At 47.1% G+C, this 19,838-nt stretch overlaps 1 protein-coding gene across 1 annotated transcript in view; it reads left to right on the forward strand.

The window, feature by feature from the left end:
• Positions 1–2,672: 2,672 nt before the first annotated feature.
• The window catches only part of MMEL1 (membrane metallo-endopeptidase-like 1), a gene marked incomplete at its 3' end in the record, with an annotated part of 33,075 nt that continues 15,909 nt past the window's right edge, over positions 2,673–19,838 (forward strand). The window contains exons 1-7 of the mRNA XM_008577347.1: positions 2,673–2,858; positions 4,188–4,198; positions 10,519–10,522; positions 11,186–11,219; positions 11,884–11,943; positions 12,969–13,130; positions 13,418–13,498. Coding sequence (XP_008575569.1) covers positions 2,673–2,858; positions 4,188–4,198; positions 10,519–10,522; positions 11,186–11,219; positions 11,884–11,943; positions 12,969–13,130; positions 13,418–13,498 — 538 coding nt within the window. The remainder of the gene's footprint in view (positions 2,859–4,187; positions 4,199–10,518; positions 10,523–11,185; positions 11,220–11,883; positions 11,944–12,968; positions 13,131–13,417; positions 13,499–19,838) is intronic.

Genomic DNA, 19,838 nt, shown 5'->3' on the forward strand with positions numbered 1-19,838 from the left:
TCAGACTCGTGCAACGCGATTGGCTCATTCGTTCATTCATTCAACAGATGTTGGTCAATGCGTCCGGGGTGGGGGGCGCTAGTCCAGGGGCAGTGACTCTGAAAGATGGAGCCCCCTCCCCCGGGAGCTGACATTTACGTGGGGACAATAGAAATTTGGGATGCAGATGTTGAACCTTGCAGCAGGGGCGAGACGCAGAGCAGGGGACGGGCTGGGGGAAGGCTGAACCTGGAGGCCAGGTTGGGGAAGGCCCCACTGGGAAGGTGACCTTGGCGGGCATCTAGGAGAAGAGGGTCCTGACAAAGGGGGCTCCTAGGAGGGGCCGGCCTGAGGGTGGGGGCAGGGGATGACAGTAGGGGACGCGATAAGAGGTGATGGGGCCAGAGAGGGTCCTAAGATCAGAGCGAGGGCCGGCTCCTACTCCAGGGGGATGGGCACATGGGGTGGGCGTGACACCCCTTGACTTCACAGTTAAGGGAGCCCTTGGGATAGATGGGGAGACAGACCCCGCAGGAGGTTCTTGTCACAGCACGGGGGAGGTGACGGGGTCTGGAGCAGGTGAGTGGAAGCTGAGGATTGGATGGGGCATGAGTCCAGCCAGGGTCAAGGAGGACTCCACGGTTCAGTTTCAGCAGCTGGGAGGATGGAATTCCCTAGGGGACAGCAAGAGGAACCTTCTGAGGGTGTGAAGGGCACCCAAGCACAGCCGAGGTTCCCAGTATATCCCAGTGGAGATGAGGTGCCAGGTGAGCACTAGATCTGTGATCAGGGGAGGCCCCAGCAGGAACTCAGAGACTGAGGAGGCAGCTGGGGCTAGGGGGCCAGGAGCGAGGCCAGATCCCGCCCCCCGTCAAGAAGACGAAGACACTAGCTGGCTGTGCTGCCTTTGTAAGGGACCTGCCCGGTGCTTTCTAAGTCCCCCCACCCCTAAGTTGGGCCACTGGGCAGGTGATGCCCAGACAGGTTAAGAGACATGTCTAAGACCCCCCCAGTGAGTCTGGGCCAGAACTCACGTGGAGCCCAGGGGGTCCAGCCTCCAGTTGGCCTCAGCAGCTGGACACTCACCTGCCCAAAAGCAGGACTGGGGTCCGTCTTTCTCTGGCTTCTCCCAAACTCTCTGCCCTGCCTGAGAGCTCCACACAGCAGGTGTGCAGTTGTGGCTGATGACTGAAAGTCCAAACTGTAGGGGAGCAACAAGCTGTTTCCCCAAGTGCCCGGGCAGCCTCCGGGGACAGTGTTGTGAGTGCCAGCGAGGGATGCACACACACAGCATACACGTGCACTCACACATGTGCATGCTCACATACATGCACACTTGCATGCATATTCATACACCTGCACACACAAGAGCACATGCACACACTCTGACACCCACATGCATTACACACATGTACACTTTCATGCACACTCACAGCATACACATGCACTCACACATGCACCCTCACACATGTGCACAGTCACATGCACACACACAGCATACACATGCACCCTCACACTCATGCACATGCACACATATGCATACACACACAGGAATATACATGCACACTCACGTACAGCATACACATGCACCCTCACACGTGCACACACATGCGCATACACATGTGTGCACACATGCATACACATGCACCCTCACACACACACACAGCCGTGCACACTCACACAATGAATGCCATGCACATACACTCACACTCATTCACATGCACACACACAGCATCCACATGCACCCTCACACACACACACAGACGTGCACACTCACACAATGAATGCCATGCACATACACTCACACTCATTCACATGCACACACAGGAGCACAGGCACATATATTCACATACACTCACATGCACACATGTATACACTGACACATGCATGCTCACACTCACACACATGTACTCACACGTACCCAGGAGCCTTCAGAGTCTGCCATCACTGTCCTCCAGCCCTCCCTGCCCAGCTCACTATTCTGGCGACAGCAACAGCCTGTCCCCAGCCCTGTGTGTCCTCCTCTGCTACCTGCTGCCTGGCTGGCTTGAGAAGGTGTCCTCTCTGCAGTGACAAGGTGGAGAGATGACCAGAGCTGTACACCAGCCAGTGGCTGCCAGAGCCAAGTCTCAAGGCTACCTGGCCCTGCAGGTCCCTTTCTGGCCTGCATGGTCACCACCTGCATGGGCGTCGATCATTCCTGTCTCCTGGACTCCAATGGAAAGTCAGGCAGCCTGAGCTGCCTCCCCAACAGTGTCCTTGACCCAGCGCCCAGGCCTGCAGCTCAGGCAGGCTCCCCTGCAGAGGCCCTCAGCAGCCCAGGAGCTGAGCCTCCTGGGTCCCATGCTGACCCCAAGATGTGAGCAGAAGGGTCTCATGACCATCCCCTGCCTGCCAGGGCTTGGAGAGAAGCTGACCTCGAGAAGAGGCCTCCTCCCACCACGGGGCACTCCCCCAGCACTCCCAGACACTAGCCCAGGGGTGGTGTCTAGAGCCCTGAGACCAGGCACCCAGGGCCGGAGTGTGGGCTTGAAGATGGAGATGGGGGCTCAGCATCCCAAAGCACTCGGCTGCTACCAGCCACTGTCTGACCCTTCCAGCCTCGGGCAGGACCTCAGAGCTCCACGCACCTCCACCCTGCCCCTGGCCTGCGGGTGGCTCAGCCGCGCGCTTTCCCGTCCAGAGCCTGGCTGATGGGGAAGTCGGAAAGCGCAGCGGGCATGGAGGAGAGAGCCGGCTGGTCTGAGCTGAAACACCGGGGCTTCCTGGAGTGGGGGCTGCTGCTGCTGCTGCTGCTGCTGGTGACCAGTGCCCTGGTGGCCCTGGGCGTCCTCTACACAGACAGCAGAGGTGAGCAAGGGCCCCCTGCTGGCACCCCTGTACCTGCTCGCAGCTGCTCGCCCCATCCCCACCTGCTGAGGGGCCTGTGTGCCCCTGGGATGGGCAGGCAGTCTGCAAGGGGCACCCAAGGCTCCCAGGGCCATGCTGCAGACCCCAGAGAGGTTGCAGAAGGGACACTGACCTGCAGGGAGCTGGCGGCCCCTTCCAGAAAGCTCTGTCCTGGGCTCAGGCTGACACAGCTGCCTCTGCGGGCTCTGCACCCATCCGCCTCACCTGTGCCTCTGCAGGACTCCTGAGATGCTGCAGGCCAGACCCCCACCCCATCAGCCCAGCCCCCTCCCTGGCCTCGCCTCAGCAGCTCAGCCCCAGGGCAGGGTGCGGCTGTAGTTCCTGGCCAGCCCAGCAGCAGGAGCCCATGCTCCTGAGCTGGGGACCCGCCAGCCACAATGTCCCTCCCGCCTGGCTGGTCTCACCTGGCCACCTCCCTCACCGCCGCACAGCAAGAAAGGATCTGCCAGGATCCTCCCCCTCACCACTCCCACCCCGTGGAGGCCTCAGTCACCAGGTGGCTGCTGAGAAAGGCTTGGGGTCCCATCAAGATAAAGGCATAGCCAGGGCTGCCCTCCAGGTAGACCCTGGGCTGTCCCAGGAACAAGCCCCCTCACCCCCAGTCCCCTGCCTTGCTCTCCCCAGCAAAGGCCAACATGGAGGAGCCAGGACTGCCCCCCTCTCAGGTCAGGGCACCTGGGCACCAAGAAGACCTGGTCGCCTCCCAGCTGCCTCCCACCCAACCCCCCAGCCTCCTGTGAAGTGAAAAGAGTCCTGCTCATGTGTTAGAAGACCAGGGTTCAGCTCATTCTAACAAATAATAATCTTGCATGGAGATTACTTTAATGCCAAAGTTCCTGCCTTGCCAATCTATTTTTTAATAGCAGAAATTATGTTTAATGGAATAGGTGTTAAATGGTATTCCATGCAACTGGGAAGGACTTTTCTTACCTTGCTTAATTATTAATAAGGTTGCATTTTTTTAATCATAAAAGATATAAGAAATAGGATTTTGCTCCTATTAAAAAAAATTGCTGGAGGGGAAACAACATGAATTTTTCTGGTTTGTTCCTTTCATTCCCACCTCCCCCACCCCACCCCCGCCAATTGCAAGTCTGATGTTGTCCTTTCCTTCCATCCTGAAGTATCTACTTTTGGACTTTCAGGACGTTTTTTAGATTCCTCTGGGTGAGTGAGTACTGTGAGTTCTATAATATTTTAATAGCAATAACTAGGGTTGCATACTTACATTTATTATATAGGACCCAGGCAAGAGAAGGAGATAATACTCTCCAAATTTGTTAGTTCTGTAGGGGCAGATATGTTTTCTGTCTTGGACTTCTATAATTACATTGGGTAATGGATTTCTATTCTGATCAAAAACTTGACCCTTTACACCTGCAAAACAAAAAGAAAAATATAAATACCACATTTTATGGCATATAAAAAATTCTTATAAATATTTAAGAAAAACATGCCTGATAATTATTAGCTGTTTTGAGTTAATAAGGTGAAGAAGTGAAAGTAAACTTATTTTTGATGTAACATAAAATACAGTCAAACTACTAATCTAATGTATAATTTAAATTTGTTTGTGGTTGCATATTTATAGCACATATTATCAAAGAGAGAATACAGACAACAATCTTAAGATCTCATCCATGTACCACCAAACCTTCCCTTAGAGGGAAGTAATTGTTTTACCAGAGATATGATTTGTCTCTACCTGCTGAATTTGAAGCACTGGAAAAAGACCAGTAGAGCCAAAGAGATGCAGAGAGAGCCAGCACTATTACATCTGGGAAACAAAAAATAAAATTTTGAAAAAAGCTCAGATAAACAAAGGAGAAGACACAAAACCTGAGACTTAAATTATGTGGCCACATCTGGAGATGCAGGGAAAAATGTAAAGCTCTCTTTCCTTCCCTTGGAAATGTATTCACTTCATGAATGAAAAGTCTTTGCTGGTCAAGAGCTGGAATTCTGCATCTCTTGGCCACAATCTAGAGTCAGAGCTGGGCCGCTACTTGGGAGACTACTTGTTTACGTCCATTTCCCACCTAGTGATCACAGTTGCCACCTATTTTAGATTCATATCTGTGTTCCACAGAATTCTGGAACTCAGCACATACCGGATTCTTTTAAGCCGCATCTTAATAGAATTAAAATCAGAAAATTTACCTGTATTGATTGGAAAAAGGGCTGCAAAACATGTCTATCACTTGTTTAATACAGCAGTAAAATTTGTGGATCAAATTTCACTTATAATGAATTCTAAAAACCTTGTCCCAATCAATTTTTTTTAAAGCAAATCTCAATTTTTATTGGAATTATTTTGGTTTTCTACTTTTCCTCTAATTATCAAAGCAGAACGGCAATATAGGACATTTGGAAAGTACAGAGAATTATTACAAAAAAGCAGAGTCACCCACAATCCCTTCAGTGGCAAACACTCTGATATTTTGCCAAAACTGCTTGCCATCTTTTCTCCAGTCTTTATTCTGTACTTTGTTTTAATGGTTGAGATCATATGGAGTACATAATATTATATCCTTAAGCATACTTTTTATAACCTGCTTTATTCTCTTATAGAAGCAGAGATAGATCTGGCTTTGAGATCTAGGTTTAGCCTCCTGTGAAGTGAAAAGAGTCCTGCTCATGTGTTAGAAGACCAGGGTTCAGCTCATTCTAACAAATAATAATCTTGCATGGAGATTACTTTAATGCCAAAGTTCCTGCCTTGCCAATCTATTTTTTAATAGCAGAAATTATGTTTAATGGAATAGGTGTTAAATGGTATTCCATGCAACTGGGAAGGACTTTTCTTACCTTGCTTAATTATTAATAAGGTTGCATTTTTTTAATCATAAAAGATATAAGAAATAGGATTTTGCTCCTATTAAAAAAAATTGCTGGAGGGGAAACAACATGAATTTTTCTGGTTTGTTCCTTTCATTCCCACCTCCCCCACCCCACCCCCGCCAATTGCAAGTCTGATGTTGTCCTTTCCTTCCATCCTGAAGTATCTACTTTTGGACTTTCAGGACGTTTTTTAGATTCCTCTGGGTGAGTGAGTACTGTGAGTTCTATAATATTTTAATAGCAATAACTAGGGTTGCATACTTACATTTATTATATAGGACCCAGGCAAGAGAAGGAGATAATACTCTCCAAATTTGTTAGTTCTGTAGGGGCAGATATGTTTTCTGTCTTGGACTTCTATAATTACATTGGGTAATGGATTTCTATTCTGATCAAAAACTTGACCCTTTACACCTGCAAAACAAAAAGAAAAATATAAATACCACATTTTATGGCATATAAAAAATTCTTATAAATATTTAAGAAAAACATGCCTGATAATTATTAGCTGTTTTGAGTTAATAAGGTGAAGAAGTGAAAGTAAACTTATTTTTGATGTAACATAAAATACAGTCAAACTACTAATCTAATGTATAATTTAAATTTGTTTGTGGTTGCATATTTATAGCACATATTATCAAAGAGAGAATACAGACAACAATCTTAAGATCTCATCCATGTACCACCAAACCTTCCCTTAGAGGGAAGTAATTGTTTTACCAGAGATATGATTTGTCTCTACCTGCTGAATTTGAAGCACTGGAAAAAGACCAGTAGAGCCAAAGAGATGCAGAGAGAGCCAGCACTATTACATCTGGGAAACAAAAAATAAAATTTTGAAAAAAGCTCAGATAAACAAAGGAGAAGACACAAAACCTGAGACTTAAATTATGTGGCCACATCTGGAGATGCAGGGAAAAATGTAAAGCTCTCTTTCCTTCCCTTGGAAATGTATTCACTTCATGAATGAAAAGTCTTTGCTGGTCAAGAGCTGGAATTCTGCATCTCTTGGCCACAATCTAGAGTCAGAGCTGGGCCGCTACTTGGGAGACTACTTGTTTACGTCCATTTCCCACCTAGTGATCACAGTTGCCACCTATTTTAGATTCATATCTGTGTTCCACAGAATTCTGGAACTCAGCACATACCGGATTCTTTTAAGCCCAGGTTGCTTACGTTTCTGAGTGCTGTGAGCCATTCCCCAGACGTCTGGGTTCAGATCTGCTTTGAAGAGTCCATGGGACAGACAGGGTAGCACCAGGCGATATTGCATCTTGCTTCTCCCCAGAAAGGGGAATAACAGGACATTTTAGGCCTTGAGAATTCAGATGTGCCCTCCTTTGCTACCTTGGCCTTAATAACTGCAGGCACCCTCATCCCAACCCAAACCTAGTAAATCCTGTAAGCGTGACTACACAGCACCAAGGGGTCCCAGTTTGAGATCAAGATAGAAATCTGCAATGAGTTCTAATTGAAAGAATAACTTAATGGGGCTGGTTGGTTAGCTCAGTTGGTTAGAATGCAGCCTTATAACACCAAGGTCACAGGTTTGGATCGCCCTACTGGTCAGCCCCACACAGAAAAAGACTAAAAAAAAAAAAAAAAAAAAAAAAAAAAAAAAAAACCACCAAACCACCGAACTGTCTTTCAAGGTGACTGTACCATTCTGCATTCCTAAAAGCAATGAAGGAAAGTTCCGGTTGTATCCTGGCCAGTAATCGTATCATCAGTTTAATTTAACCATTCTAATAGGCATACAGTGGTATCTCATTGTTGTTTTAACTCAAAATATTATAATAAGAAATGATGTTAAGCATCTTTTCATGTGCTTATTTTCCAACTGCGTATTTTCTTTGGTGAGGTGTCTTTTCAGATTTTTTGACTTTTTTTAATTGGGTTGTTTGTTTTCTTATTGTTGAGTTTAAGAGTTCTTTGTACATTTTTGGATAAAAGTGTTCTATGCGATCTATGTCTTGCAAATATTTTTTCCCAGTTTGTAGTTCATCTTTTTATTCTCTTAACGAGTCTTTCACAGAGCAGACGTTTTAAATTTTAATAATGTCTGACATCAATTTTTTCTTTCATGGATCATGCTATTTGTGTTGTATCTTAAAAGTCATCACCAAACCCAAGGTCATGTACATTCTCTTCTATGTTTTTTTCAAGACTTTTCATAGTTTTGCATTTTATGTTCATGTCTGCAGTTCATTTTGAGTTAATTGTTTTGTAAGATGTAAGTTCTGTTTCTAGAGTTTTTGTTTTCTGTTTGTTTGTTTTGTTTTGTCTTTGTATATAGATGTCCGATTGTTCCAGTACTGTTTATTGAAAATACTGGCCTTTCTCCTAAATGCCTTGTCAAAGATCAGTTGGCTATATATTTGTGTGGCGCATTTCTGAGATTTCTATTCTGTTCCATTGATCTGTGTCTCTATGTGTCTCTTCTTTTGCCAATACTACGCTATCTTGATTACTTGTAGCTTTATGCTACATCCTGAAACCGAGCAGTGTGATTATTCCCATTTCATTTTTCTTTTTTTTTTTCCCCTTTTTTTGTCTTTTTTCCTGACCGGCAACGGATCGCAACCCTCAGTGTCGCGCCCGCACTGGACCGGGACCGGCAACGGGATCGCAACCCTCGGTGTTGCGCCCGCACCTCGCTCAGCCAGTGAGCGGCCAGTCTGTACGCGGGATCCAAACCCTCGGCGGGAGCGCCGCCACACTCCCAAGCGGTGCACTGCAGCAGTGCGCCACCGTGCCGGCCCCCCATTTCATTTTTCTTCAGTATTGTGTTGGCTATCCTGGACCTTTTGTCTTTCCATGCAAACTTTAAAATTACCTTGTCAATATCTGCAAAAGGGCTTGCTAGAATTTTGACTGGATTGTGCTGAATCTATAGATCAAGTTGGGAGGAATTGACGTCTTAATAATATTGATTTCTTCAACTCATAAACACAGAATATATCTCCATTTATTTAAATATGTGATTGCTGTTTCATTAGTGCTTTGCAGTTTTCCACATATATGTCCCATATATAATGTCCCACATATATGTTCACATATAACACATAATACATATTGTGTTAGATTTACAACGAACATTTTCAATTTTTAGGTGCTGTCGTACATGGTATCGTTTCCACAATTTCAAATTCCAGTCGTTCAGTGCTGGTATATAGGAAAGCAATTGACCTTTGTATATTTACCTTGTATCCAGTGACTTTGCTATGATCTCTTATTAGTTCTAGGAGTTTTTTGGTTGATTCTTTGGGATTGTCTATATAGATGATCATGTTATTTGCAAACAGAGACAGTTTTATTTCTTCCTTTCCTGTCTGTATGCCTTTTATTTCCTTTTCTCCTGTCACTGATCTAGTAGAACTTTCAGTACAGTGTTGAATAGGAGTGGTAGAAGAAGAAATCCTTGCCTTGTTCCTGATCTTAGGTGAAAATATCCAGTTTCTCACCATTACCTGTGATGTTAACTCTTCGTTTTTCCCTCTGCTCAGTTTTTAATTATTTCTCCTTTGTGTTTCAATTTGGGTAATTTACACTGACCTATGTATAAACACCGGTTCTTTCTTTTGCAATGTGCAGTGCACTGTCAACCCTATAAAACGAATTCTTTGCTTCTTGTATCACATTTCTGCTCAGTTCTGTAGTTTCCATTTATCTAGTGAAATCCACCACCTATGTGTTCCGTCTTTCCCACAAGACCCTCTTACTTAATTACCATAGTCACTATGAAGACTGTCTGCTAGCTCTGATATCTGGCTCATCTATGAGTCCACTTCTGACTGTTCTCGGTTTTTTCCCTTGATTATGGGTCACATTGGCCTGATTATTCGTGCAGGAGGGTTCCTCAACCCTCCTGCCCCGCCACCACCTTCAGCCTAACTACCATGCACTTGGTGAAGGTGCCATGAGGAAGATCGGCAGGTGGGTGCAGACTCTGTGACTCCAGCTCCTCAGAATCCTGATCCCTCGCATGGCCCCCATACAGGTGCAGGAGACTAGTTCCTCAAACTTCTGCACCCTGGCTCCAGAGGGAGAGTCTCTTCCATTCTGGAATCTGGTTAGTTCAGGCTGCTTTGTGTCCTCAGCTCTCCGGTGAGTTTCTAAAGACACTCATGTGGTAGCTTCTCCAGCTCGTTCTCCATGTTAGGGTGGGAGCCACCGTCTCTCTTGACTTTATAAGCATCCTAATCAAGCAAAACCCCCACTGCTTCCTTGTCACCTCTTTGGCTGGAGTTCAGCCGTCCTTTTAGTCCACTCTTTTGCTGAGGGTGTGGACCTAGGAAGACTGAGGTCGAGCATCTTCTCTCAAGGCTCTGGGCTCCTGAGATCACAAGCTCCCGTGGGGCAGGCGTGACCCCAGCACCCACCTGCCACCTCATTTCCGTTTCTGGCCTGTGGGATTGTCCTCATTTTCTCTGAAGCTCAGGTCTGCCTTTACCCACTCCCGCCTGACAGAGGCTGTGCCCTCCCGCCTGGACACGCCTCTGTGTGCGTGTCATGCAGAACTTTCCTCGTGTTTCCACCAGACTGGGGGCTCCCTGAGGGCACAGCCTGTGTCAGACTCACACAGGAACTCCCATGCCCAGCACGGGGTCTGGCTGGTGACAATCATCAAGTGTTGGATGAATGGCCCTTCTAATGGCCAGGCCCCCAAGGAGCACCCAATATTTTCATGGCTTCCAGCACTTTCTCTGCCCTGACCTGAACAAGCCCCTGCTCCCTCCTCCCCACCAGGTCTCTGTGTGCCCCACTGGTGGGGAAATCCAGCACAAGCCAGGTCTGAAGGCAGCCGGCCCGGCTTGCCCTCTCCCTGGGCCGGAGGTAGCCCCTCCTCCCCCACCACCCCTGCAGGCGGTTTACAGCCCGACCCTGAAGACCCGGACACTGACCAGGCAGCCCCCTCCCTGGCATGTATGTAGTGGAGGGATAGAGGGAGGTGACCTTGCACCTCCAGCAGACAGTGAGGGTGGAGGGTCAGGAGACAAGGGTCACCGATGAGGGAAAAGTCTCCCCCCTCCACAGGGCCTCCTTTCCCCCTAAATAAGTCTATTGCTCCCGCCCCGGCGGGACCCCAGGAGCAGCCCACCTCGTGTGGGTCTGGCCCATGACCCTGCTGTTCGGGGAGATCCTGAGGTAGAAGGGGGGTCCCACCTCAGGAACCCTCTAGGCCCTGGCAGGGGTGGGGCTGGAGGGTGGGGTTAGCAAGCCAGGGGAACCCCCTACCCCCTGCCCAGGCCCAGCAGGAAACAGCGTGGACGGCTCCGTTCTGCGGGTCTCTGCGTCCTGCTTCCCTGGCGACCGGCCCTCGCTATGGGACTGGGGCTGCAGCACCCGGCACTGCAGGAAACCCGAGGGCGCCAGGGGCCCCGCGGGCTGAGAGCCGTGTTTCTCCCCAGGGAAGCGGCTGTCACCCTCTCCTGGGCCGCCACGCTCCTCACAGGAAGAGAGGACCCTTGTACAGCGCAGACCCCGAGGTAGCCGTTGCCTTCCCTCCCAAAACGCGGCCGGGGCAGGCGAGCTCGGGAACCTGGGTGGCCCGTGCGCCCACCACGTGCGCAGGACGGGCGTGGGGAAGAGAGGACGGTGCAGGACGCCGGGGGGAGGGCGACCGTCCGCTGGGTGCGGGGGCTCGCGGGGCGCTGGCGGGGGTCAGGGGTGCGCGGAGAGGGGCAGCTCAGGCTCAAGGAGCTGGGCCCTGCCGGGGTGAGAGCCGGCCGGAGAAACGCAGGAGGACAGGGCCGGCTCCGCCCTCGCGGGGGACGCCGGGGGGAGGGCGTCCGTCCGGTGGGTGCGGGGGCTCGCGGGGCGCTGGCGGGGGTCAGGGGTGCGCGGAGAGGGGCAGCTCAGGCTCAAGGAGCTGGGCCCTGCCGGGGTGAGAGCCGGCCGGAGAAACGCAGGAGGACAGGGCCGGCTCCGCCCTCGCGGGCCTGGGCCACCTGGGAAGGACTCGGGCTGCCCTCCACACCTGCCCTCGGGGCCCCAGGCTAGGCCGCCCAGGGGGGCTGGCAGAGGGGCTGAGGCCCGGCCCTGCACACCAACGCTATGCCCCGCCCACCCACCGGGACACGCCCCGCCCCTCCCGCCTGGACACGCCCCGCCCACCCCGCCACCAATGCTCACGCGGCCCCTTGCCCGCAGCGGTCCAAGAGTCCGGGGAGCCGGAGGACGTGTGCACCACCCCCGGCTGCGTCATGGCAGGTAAAGCCCACTCCCCCGTGCCTTCCACAGCCCTGGGGACGTGCTGATGCTGGCACAGGCCCCGCCTGTGGGCTGAGGGCAGCAGCCCCGAGAAGCGTCTCGCACCCCTGCGACCCCACCGGCCTCCTGCCGCTGTGCCCTGCGCCTGCGCTGGTCCGGACCGTTCTTGTCTGCGTTTGCAGAAGGAAAGGTCTAGTGAGCAGACGTTTAAAGATTAAGCTTTCTCCCAGGCGTTTGTCTTAAAATTGGGGGCCAGAGACTGCTGTTTGCAGATAACAAAAACGGTGAGAATGGTGGAAGAAGCCCTCGTGGAGGAGCTCAGAAATGTGTACTTTCTGCTCATGCTGGGGTCCTGAGGCCCGCGTGATGCTTGCTCCGAGGTCCCCCGCTGCAAAGGTGGCTTAGGCCCAGACCAAGTAGGACAGAATTTGAGGGAGGGTCCTGGGTGGAGGGTCCACTCCAGCCACCCCAGCTGAGAGCATTCAGCCAGAAACCTTAGGGGCCCCGTACCCTGCACACTCTGGGTTGCAGGAGCAAAGCCATATGCTCTAACAGAAAACAAGCCCCCTATGGTGGGTAAGAGTAGCCCCCTCCCCACAGGGACCAAGCACACTGGTGAGGAAAGGGCTAACCGGCCGGGAGCTGGATGCCAGCTCCCAGGGCAGGGCCTCCAGCTCGGCACTTGCTATGAACCGGGCACCGCTTCGGCCCGTCTCCTCAGCCCTCAAGTTGGACTGCTGGTGTCCACGGATTTACAGCTGGGAGAGGCCGCAAGGGTTCAAGGTCACGTGGCTAATAAGTGGTAGCCCTGGCACTTGAATCCAGACTGGCTGACTCCCCCCATGCTTCTAACCTCACTGCAGTTCAGAGTGGGTGATTAACTCTCCCAGGGCACACAGCCATGACGGAATCTCCAACAGCCCATCCCCAAGTGTCGAGACTGTCTCTTGGGCCAAGAGACAGGCTTTGGGGCTGCCCACAGCTCAGTCTCCCCTTTTCCTCCTGCACCGTCTGGGGACAAGCAGCTGCCCGGATCCTCCAGAACATGGACCCTGCCGAGGAGCCATGTGATGACTTCTACCAGTATGCGTGTGGAGGCTGGCTGCAGAGCCACGTGATCCCCGAGACCAACTCCCGGTACAGCGTCTTTGACATCCTTCGAGACAAGCTGGAGGTCATCCTCAAAGGTGGACAGCAGCCGCGGCCTCAGGGGGTGTAGCGGGGTGAGGCTGGTGCCTGCCCCAGTGGGGACAGCCTGAGGCCAGGAGTTGGGGGTGGCCAGGCCTCGCCCTGGCTGAGTCCCTTTCAGGCTCTGCTCCCTCCACTGTCCAGTGGCACAGAGGAGAGGTGGTAAAGGCCCAGCAGCTAGGGAGGGACCACCTCTCCCCCAGTGCTGCAGGGAGGCATAGGGCCTTTGACCTGGACCCCCAGCAGCCGCCTCAGGCCTCTGTCCAGCATGCTCTTGTGCTCACAGCGGTGCTGGAGAATTCCACCACCAAGGACCGGCCGGCCGTGGAGAAGGCCAAGATGCTGTACCGCTCCTGCATGAACGAGAGTGAGTGGCGGGTGGGGGCTGGCCGGTGTGTGGATGTATGTGGATGCATGTGTATGTGTATTCGTATGCATGTGTATGTACTCATGTGTGTATTCATATGCATGTGGATGCATGTGTGTATATGTATGTGTATTGTGTGTCTGTATGTGTGGATGCATGTGTATATGTATGTGTGTGTGCATGTGTATATGTACATTATTACACATCCATGTGTGGGTGCAGGTCTATGTGTGTGGATGCATGTGCATGTGGATGTGCGTGTGTATATGTATGTGTATTGCATGTATGGATACATGTGTATGTGTATTATACATGTATGTATGTGCACGTGTATGTGTGTGGATGCATGTGTGTTGCTTTGCATTGCTTCACCCCCCATGGATTTGTCACCCCACTTCCCCTGGGTGACAGAGATGCAAAGGATTACTCAAAGCCCATCTCTTCTGAGCAGTGAGAAGCCCTGAAGAGGTTAACTTCCCAGGCACTCTACAGTGAGAGGCAGCCCTTCCTTGGGAAATTAACGTGGAATGGTTCTCTTCCTGCATTTATTTTCCAGACCAGGAAGTTACAGGAAGAGAACAAAGGTGAGGTTATAGTTTAACAATATAGGCTGGTAACTTTCAGTGAAGCCAGATGACATTCCAGTAGAGGATTAAGTGATCTTATCAACACAAGCTTGATCTTTGCAAACATTCCTTCTTACAGCATTTTCTCTGTATCTTTACATAACAATCAGTAACTAGTCTGTCTTTGAGCCAGCAACCTGCTGTGTCACAATTCTTACCTTGCAACAGAGACTTATTTCCTGTCCTTGCATGGTCAATATTTGAAACTGCAAGGCTTTGGAAAACCAGGCCCTGTGAAGTACATATGCTTTGTAGTATATTCCACATCTCCCCCGTTTTATTTATTTAAAAGAAAAGCAAAACTATAGATCAGATTGGCACAGTTAAGACAAAAAGCATTTTGTTAAACCAAAGTTGGTATCATTTAGCATGGCAAGTCCTTTTAATTTACTTTAGGTGAGGACTGGTGATGTCATCATCTCAGGGCTGCAGCTGCATCACTCCAGGTGCTGGGGATTGGGTGTAATTACCAATTGTTGAAACTCCTGGAAAGGGATTCTGCTCTGTATAATACTTGATTCTGAGTCCAGAGAGTTTGTTAGTGTTAAAACTGTCCAGGACATTACTGTTTTCAGAGTGTCTGGTCTTTTGTAAAATTTTTGATCAATTACAAGTCTTTTGCTTAAGAACAGGATGTCTCATCCAAGTTGCAAACACCCTATTTAAGGCCAAGAAAATTTAGAGAACTGCTTTTGTAGAGAAGATGTTATTTCCCCCTTTATGATCAAGGCATTCCTCCTAAAAGCATTGATGATCAAAATCTAGATTGAAAAGGTCTTACTTTTCGTTGCACAAATCTCTCGGTGTTGGGAAGGCTCTTTCCCAGGTGGTGATAGAGAGAAGGGTCTCAGCTCACTTTCTTTCAGTGATCTGTCCCACGTTGCTGGGAATGCTGTTTCCCAGGTGAAGATCTGTCTGTCCCATGTCGGGGGGAAACATGAACAGCAGGATGAAGCAGCAGTTTGGGCCAAACTTACAGCAAACATAAAGAGATCAGCAACTTGGAAATGAGACATGCTATCTTATATCCAAAGTTCTAAATTCTATCCTGTTATAAAGAGAAAGAGAGTTAATTTTCATTGAACTTATAAAAATAGCCACATTGCCATAATAATCATAAGGATACTTAAAGTTATTAAATTTGGGGGGGATCAAATAGGGAGAAAACAAATGCTTTTATCTTTGTTTTAAATGACATTTTACTAAACTGTTGTTAGTTATAGATAGCCTAAGAGAGAGAGAGAGTTTTCTTACATTTGGAAAAACATTAGGAGAACCAGCAGTGTTTTACAATAGGGAAATGATAAAGACCCATAATACCTTTTAATTAATTTACCAATTAACTTTTGTTGTTTTGACCTTTGTGAACAATTTCACAAACCCATCAGTTTCTTCATTAAAATTTTGAAACTTAGTTTGAAGCTATGAACTCAAAGTTTGTCGGAAAACTGTACCTATCAGAGTTTTTTTCATGAAATATTTGAGGACGTAACATTTTAAAATTATAATTAAACCAAGATTATGACCGGTAGCATTTGTATCAAGACACAGATATTAAAGAACCTTACAAGATTTTGGAACACAGACCCATAACACCTTCAGACCTGACAATGCTTTCCTATATAGTCTAATTTATTAAATAAGCCAATTAGTTCTGATACATCTATTATATATCCTTTGAGAAACTCCAGGGCCCTTGGAATTCCTCAAACTTATTTTAAAGTTTCAGAATTTAGTGTTGGAAAGCTGTGTTAAATAACAAAAGGTGTAAAACATTTAGTTGAATAAAATCACAAATTGTTACAAAAAATAAAACCAAAGTGACAAAACGTTTTAAAGGCAGGGAGCACAAGAACTTATCATGAAATAAGTTTTTTAAACAAGTTGTCTAAGGGACAAAGAAAACCTTTTACAATTTTGTATTAAGAGCAGTCAAGTGGTTTTTTTGTTTGTTTGTTTTTGTTTTTGTTTTTTTTAGAAAATCTAGTTGTTCCATCACAGGAGAGCAAATTCTAACCCTGTATTAGAATACTTTTGACATTAATTTTTAGAAAAATTCACAAATAATTTGTTCTTAAATCCAGTTAATTTTTTTTTTTACTGTAAAACCCTTTTAACAAACTTATCTATATAAACCATTATCAAGACTTACTCAGACATTCTGTTTTTGTCCTATACTTCCTACTTTCTAAATAGCCAGTCATGGGCCGGCCCGGTGGCGCACTGCTACAGTGCACCGCTTGGGAAGCGCGGTGGCGCTCCCGCCGAGGGTTTGGATCCCACATACAGACCGGTTCCCGCTCACTGGCTGAGCGCGGTGCGGGAGCAACACCGAGGGTTGCGATCCCGTTGCCGGTCCCGGTCCGGTACGGGCGCAACACTGAGGGTTGTGATCCGTTGCCAGACACAAAAAAAGACAAAAAGGAAAAATAAATAAATAAATAGCCAGTCATTTTACTCTAGGACAAAAATACACTGTATCAGATGCTTTCTTACATAAAAAAAAATTTATTTTTCTCTCTAGCCCCTCCAACCATAACCATATCCCTACATCCATAGACTTCTTTAAATCACCTCCTTTTTACATACTTGTTTCTTTTTTGTCAATGTTAAATTGGCCTAATTTGCCTAAAAATTATATATATAAAGGGGGTTTTTTTTGTATTTAGTTTTTTTGGTTTGGGCAGGGTTTACAACTTAAAAGCCTCTAGCAAAGACAAATGTAGTCCTGTTTGATTAGCAAACCCAGGCAACAATGTGTGTTGATAAGAACATTTTTATACATTCAGGTTAGTAAATAGGCATCCATTTATCAGAGCAAATTATACAAAGGCCAGTTTGAGTTTTAGCTATTTTTACCAAATAAATATTTATGGTTTCCTAGCCAAAAACTTGGTGTATTAGAATTATACCCTTATCAGTTAATGTTAACTAGGGCCTATGCAATATTTGGCATAGGCTTTTTTTTTTTTTTTTTTTGTCCTTTTTGAGACTGGCCGCACCGCGCTCAGCCAGTGAGTGCTGTGAGCGCACCAGTCATCCCTATATAGGATCCAAACCCACAGTGGGAGCATTGCTGCGCTCCCAGCGCCACACTCTCCCGAGTGCGCCAAGGGCTCGGCCCCAGCATAGGCTTTTTTTTTTCACTAGCCATTTCAGGTCCCAGGTTTCCACGTGGCATTTGGAGCCATGTGGAATCCAGAGAGGCAGAGGGCAGTATCCACTATCTATGTCTAAAAGATATTATTTCTCCCAGCATGGCCAGGAGGCAGAGCTGAGATAACAAGGAGACATGCTGACCTAGAGACAAATTTAAGTAAAAGGTTTGAATCAAATTTTGAAAATATATTTAACAAAACTTTAGAAGATTTAAGTCACATGAACTTGAAAAGTATACTTATTTATTTAATGAGCATGCATTAATTATAAGCCAATTAGGTACCGTGCACATAAAACAATTACATAAACAGACATGGACATATAGACATAACATACAGCTTACACACGCATATATGCAGACATAAACAACAAGAACAAACAAGGATCTTATAAGTTTTGTTTAAGATGTAAATAAAGCTTACTAGTAAAAAGGACAGTCAGGTTTAGATTGCGGTTTTTTTTTTTTTTTTTCTTCAAAAAGACTTATTGGTGAGGCCTCACCCTGCCTTAAGGAAAGCAAGATAACAAATTTACATTGTAAAGCAAAGTATGCAAGCCTTTTCAAGAAGATGGAGAGATTTTCTTCCTTTTAAGAAAGTAGCATAAAATTTTACCATAAAATTTTGTGAAAAAATTACATAAATGAGACTAAAAGAGAATTTAGAAGTCTGTTTAAAATACCAAGTGGATGCGAGGAAATTTGAGATCATCTAATTAAACAGGTAAAGCTTAGTCTATATTTTTGTTTCTCAAATGAGTTACTGAGCTCAAGAGCTGAGCCCACAATTAGAAATGAAATCATTTGACTCTTGAGGTTTTAAGGAGAAGAGCAGGAGACCCAAAAGGGGTCTGTTTGGCCATGGCTGCTTTTCTTCATAAAACTCCAGAGTCTTCAGAGAAAAAGAGTAGCACATGCAGTTAAGAAAAGAACCACTGCTCTTAAGAGAGGAGAGAAGTATCGTGCAGATAAGAAAGAAAAACATGCTCAAAAAATACCAACACTGTAAAGAAATGTTAACTTCTTTTACTTTAGATTGTCCAATTTAAAGTTTTCTCAGTCACTGGCAAAGATTAAGTTTTATCCTTTTTTGGTGACATAAAAATGTCTTAGTTTTTTGTTAAGGTCTTGGATAGGTCTCAGAGAGACTCGACATAGACTCCTGGTTGTTAGGTGGGAAGCCTTAATGAGACTCATTGCACAATTAACCAGTGACCAATTTGTTCCCACATTTTTATGTTAAGGCTCCCTTCCTTGAGGCATCAAGGACATGGTTGTTTAATATCCACTGACGGTTTACAAGCTGCCATTCAGTTACTTACAGCCTGCTGCTTTAAGGAGACATTGGAGTTGTAATGTATGTTCGGTCTCCCCTTTCACTAATGAATAATCCATATTTTAAAGGTAAAGAGAATGAAAAAATATCTCCTGGGTTGAAAAAGCCTAACTTTGACATGCCACAGGCGTGCAGTCGCTAATCAAAAGCCACCTGTGATTCCCTTACCGGGATGTGTTTCCCTTCGATGGGAGTCCCTTTGCCAGGATGAATCAGACGTCTTATTCCTCTCTAATGCTTGGCAGGTCAGTCTCCAATCTGTGGAGAACGTCCTCACACGGGGCACCATTTTGTTGCTTTGCATTGCTTCGCCCCCCACCCGGATTTGTCACCCACTTCCCCTGGGTGACAGAGACGCAGAGGATTACTCAAGGCCCATCTCTTCTGAGCAGTGAGAGGCCCCAAAGTGGTTAATCTCCCCCAGAACCCTCAAGTGAGAGGCAGCCCTTCCTTGGGAAATTAACACCAAATCGGGGTTCTCTTCCTGCATTTATTTTCCAGACCGGGAAGTTACAGGAAGAGACATAGGTGGGGTTATAGTTTAACAATATAGGCTGGTAACTTTCAGTGAAACAAGCCAGATGACATTCCAGTAAGGCAATTAAGTGGTCTTATCAACAACAGTTTGATCTTAGCAAACATTCCTTCTTATAGCAATTTCTCAGTATCTTTACATAACAATCAGCAACTAGTCTGTCTTTGAGCCAGCAACCTGCTGTGCCACAATTCTTATCTTGCAACAGAGACTTATAGCCTGAGGAAAATTTCCTGTCCTTGCAAGGTCAATATTTGAAACTGCAAGGCTTTGGAAAACCAGGCCCTGTGAAGTACATATGCTTTATAGTATATTCCACACGTGTGTATATGTATGTGTGTTGTGCATGTATGCATGTATGTGTGGGCGCATGTGTATATGTATGTGTATTATAGATGTATGTGTGTGTGCAGGTGGATGTGTGTGGATGCATGTGTGCATATGTATGTGTATTGTGTGTGTATGTATGTATGTGTGGATGCATGTGTGTATGTACATGTATTATACATGTGTGTGTGCAGGTGGATGCACGTGCGTGTGGATGTGTGTGTGTATGTGTATTATGTGTGTGCATGTGGACACGTGTGTGTGTGTATATTATGTGTATATGTATCTGTGTGCATGTGTAGGGGTGTAGGGGTGGTGGGGCAAAATTCCAGTGTTTTGGTTCCTATAAAAGGAATTGC

Source organism: Galeopterus variegatus, unplaced genomic scaffold, assembly GCF_000696425.1.
Source record: "Galeopterus variegatus unplaced genomic scaffold, G_variegatus-3.0.2 Scaffold1497, whole genome shotgun sequence".
Taxonomy (NCBI): Eukaryota; Metazoa; Chordata; class Mammalia; order Dermoptera; family Cynocephalidae; genus Galeopterus; species Galeopterus variegatus.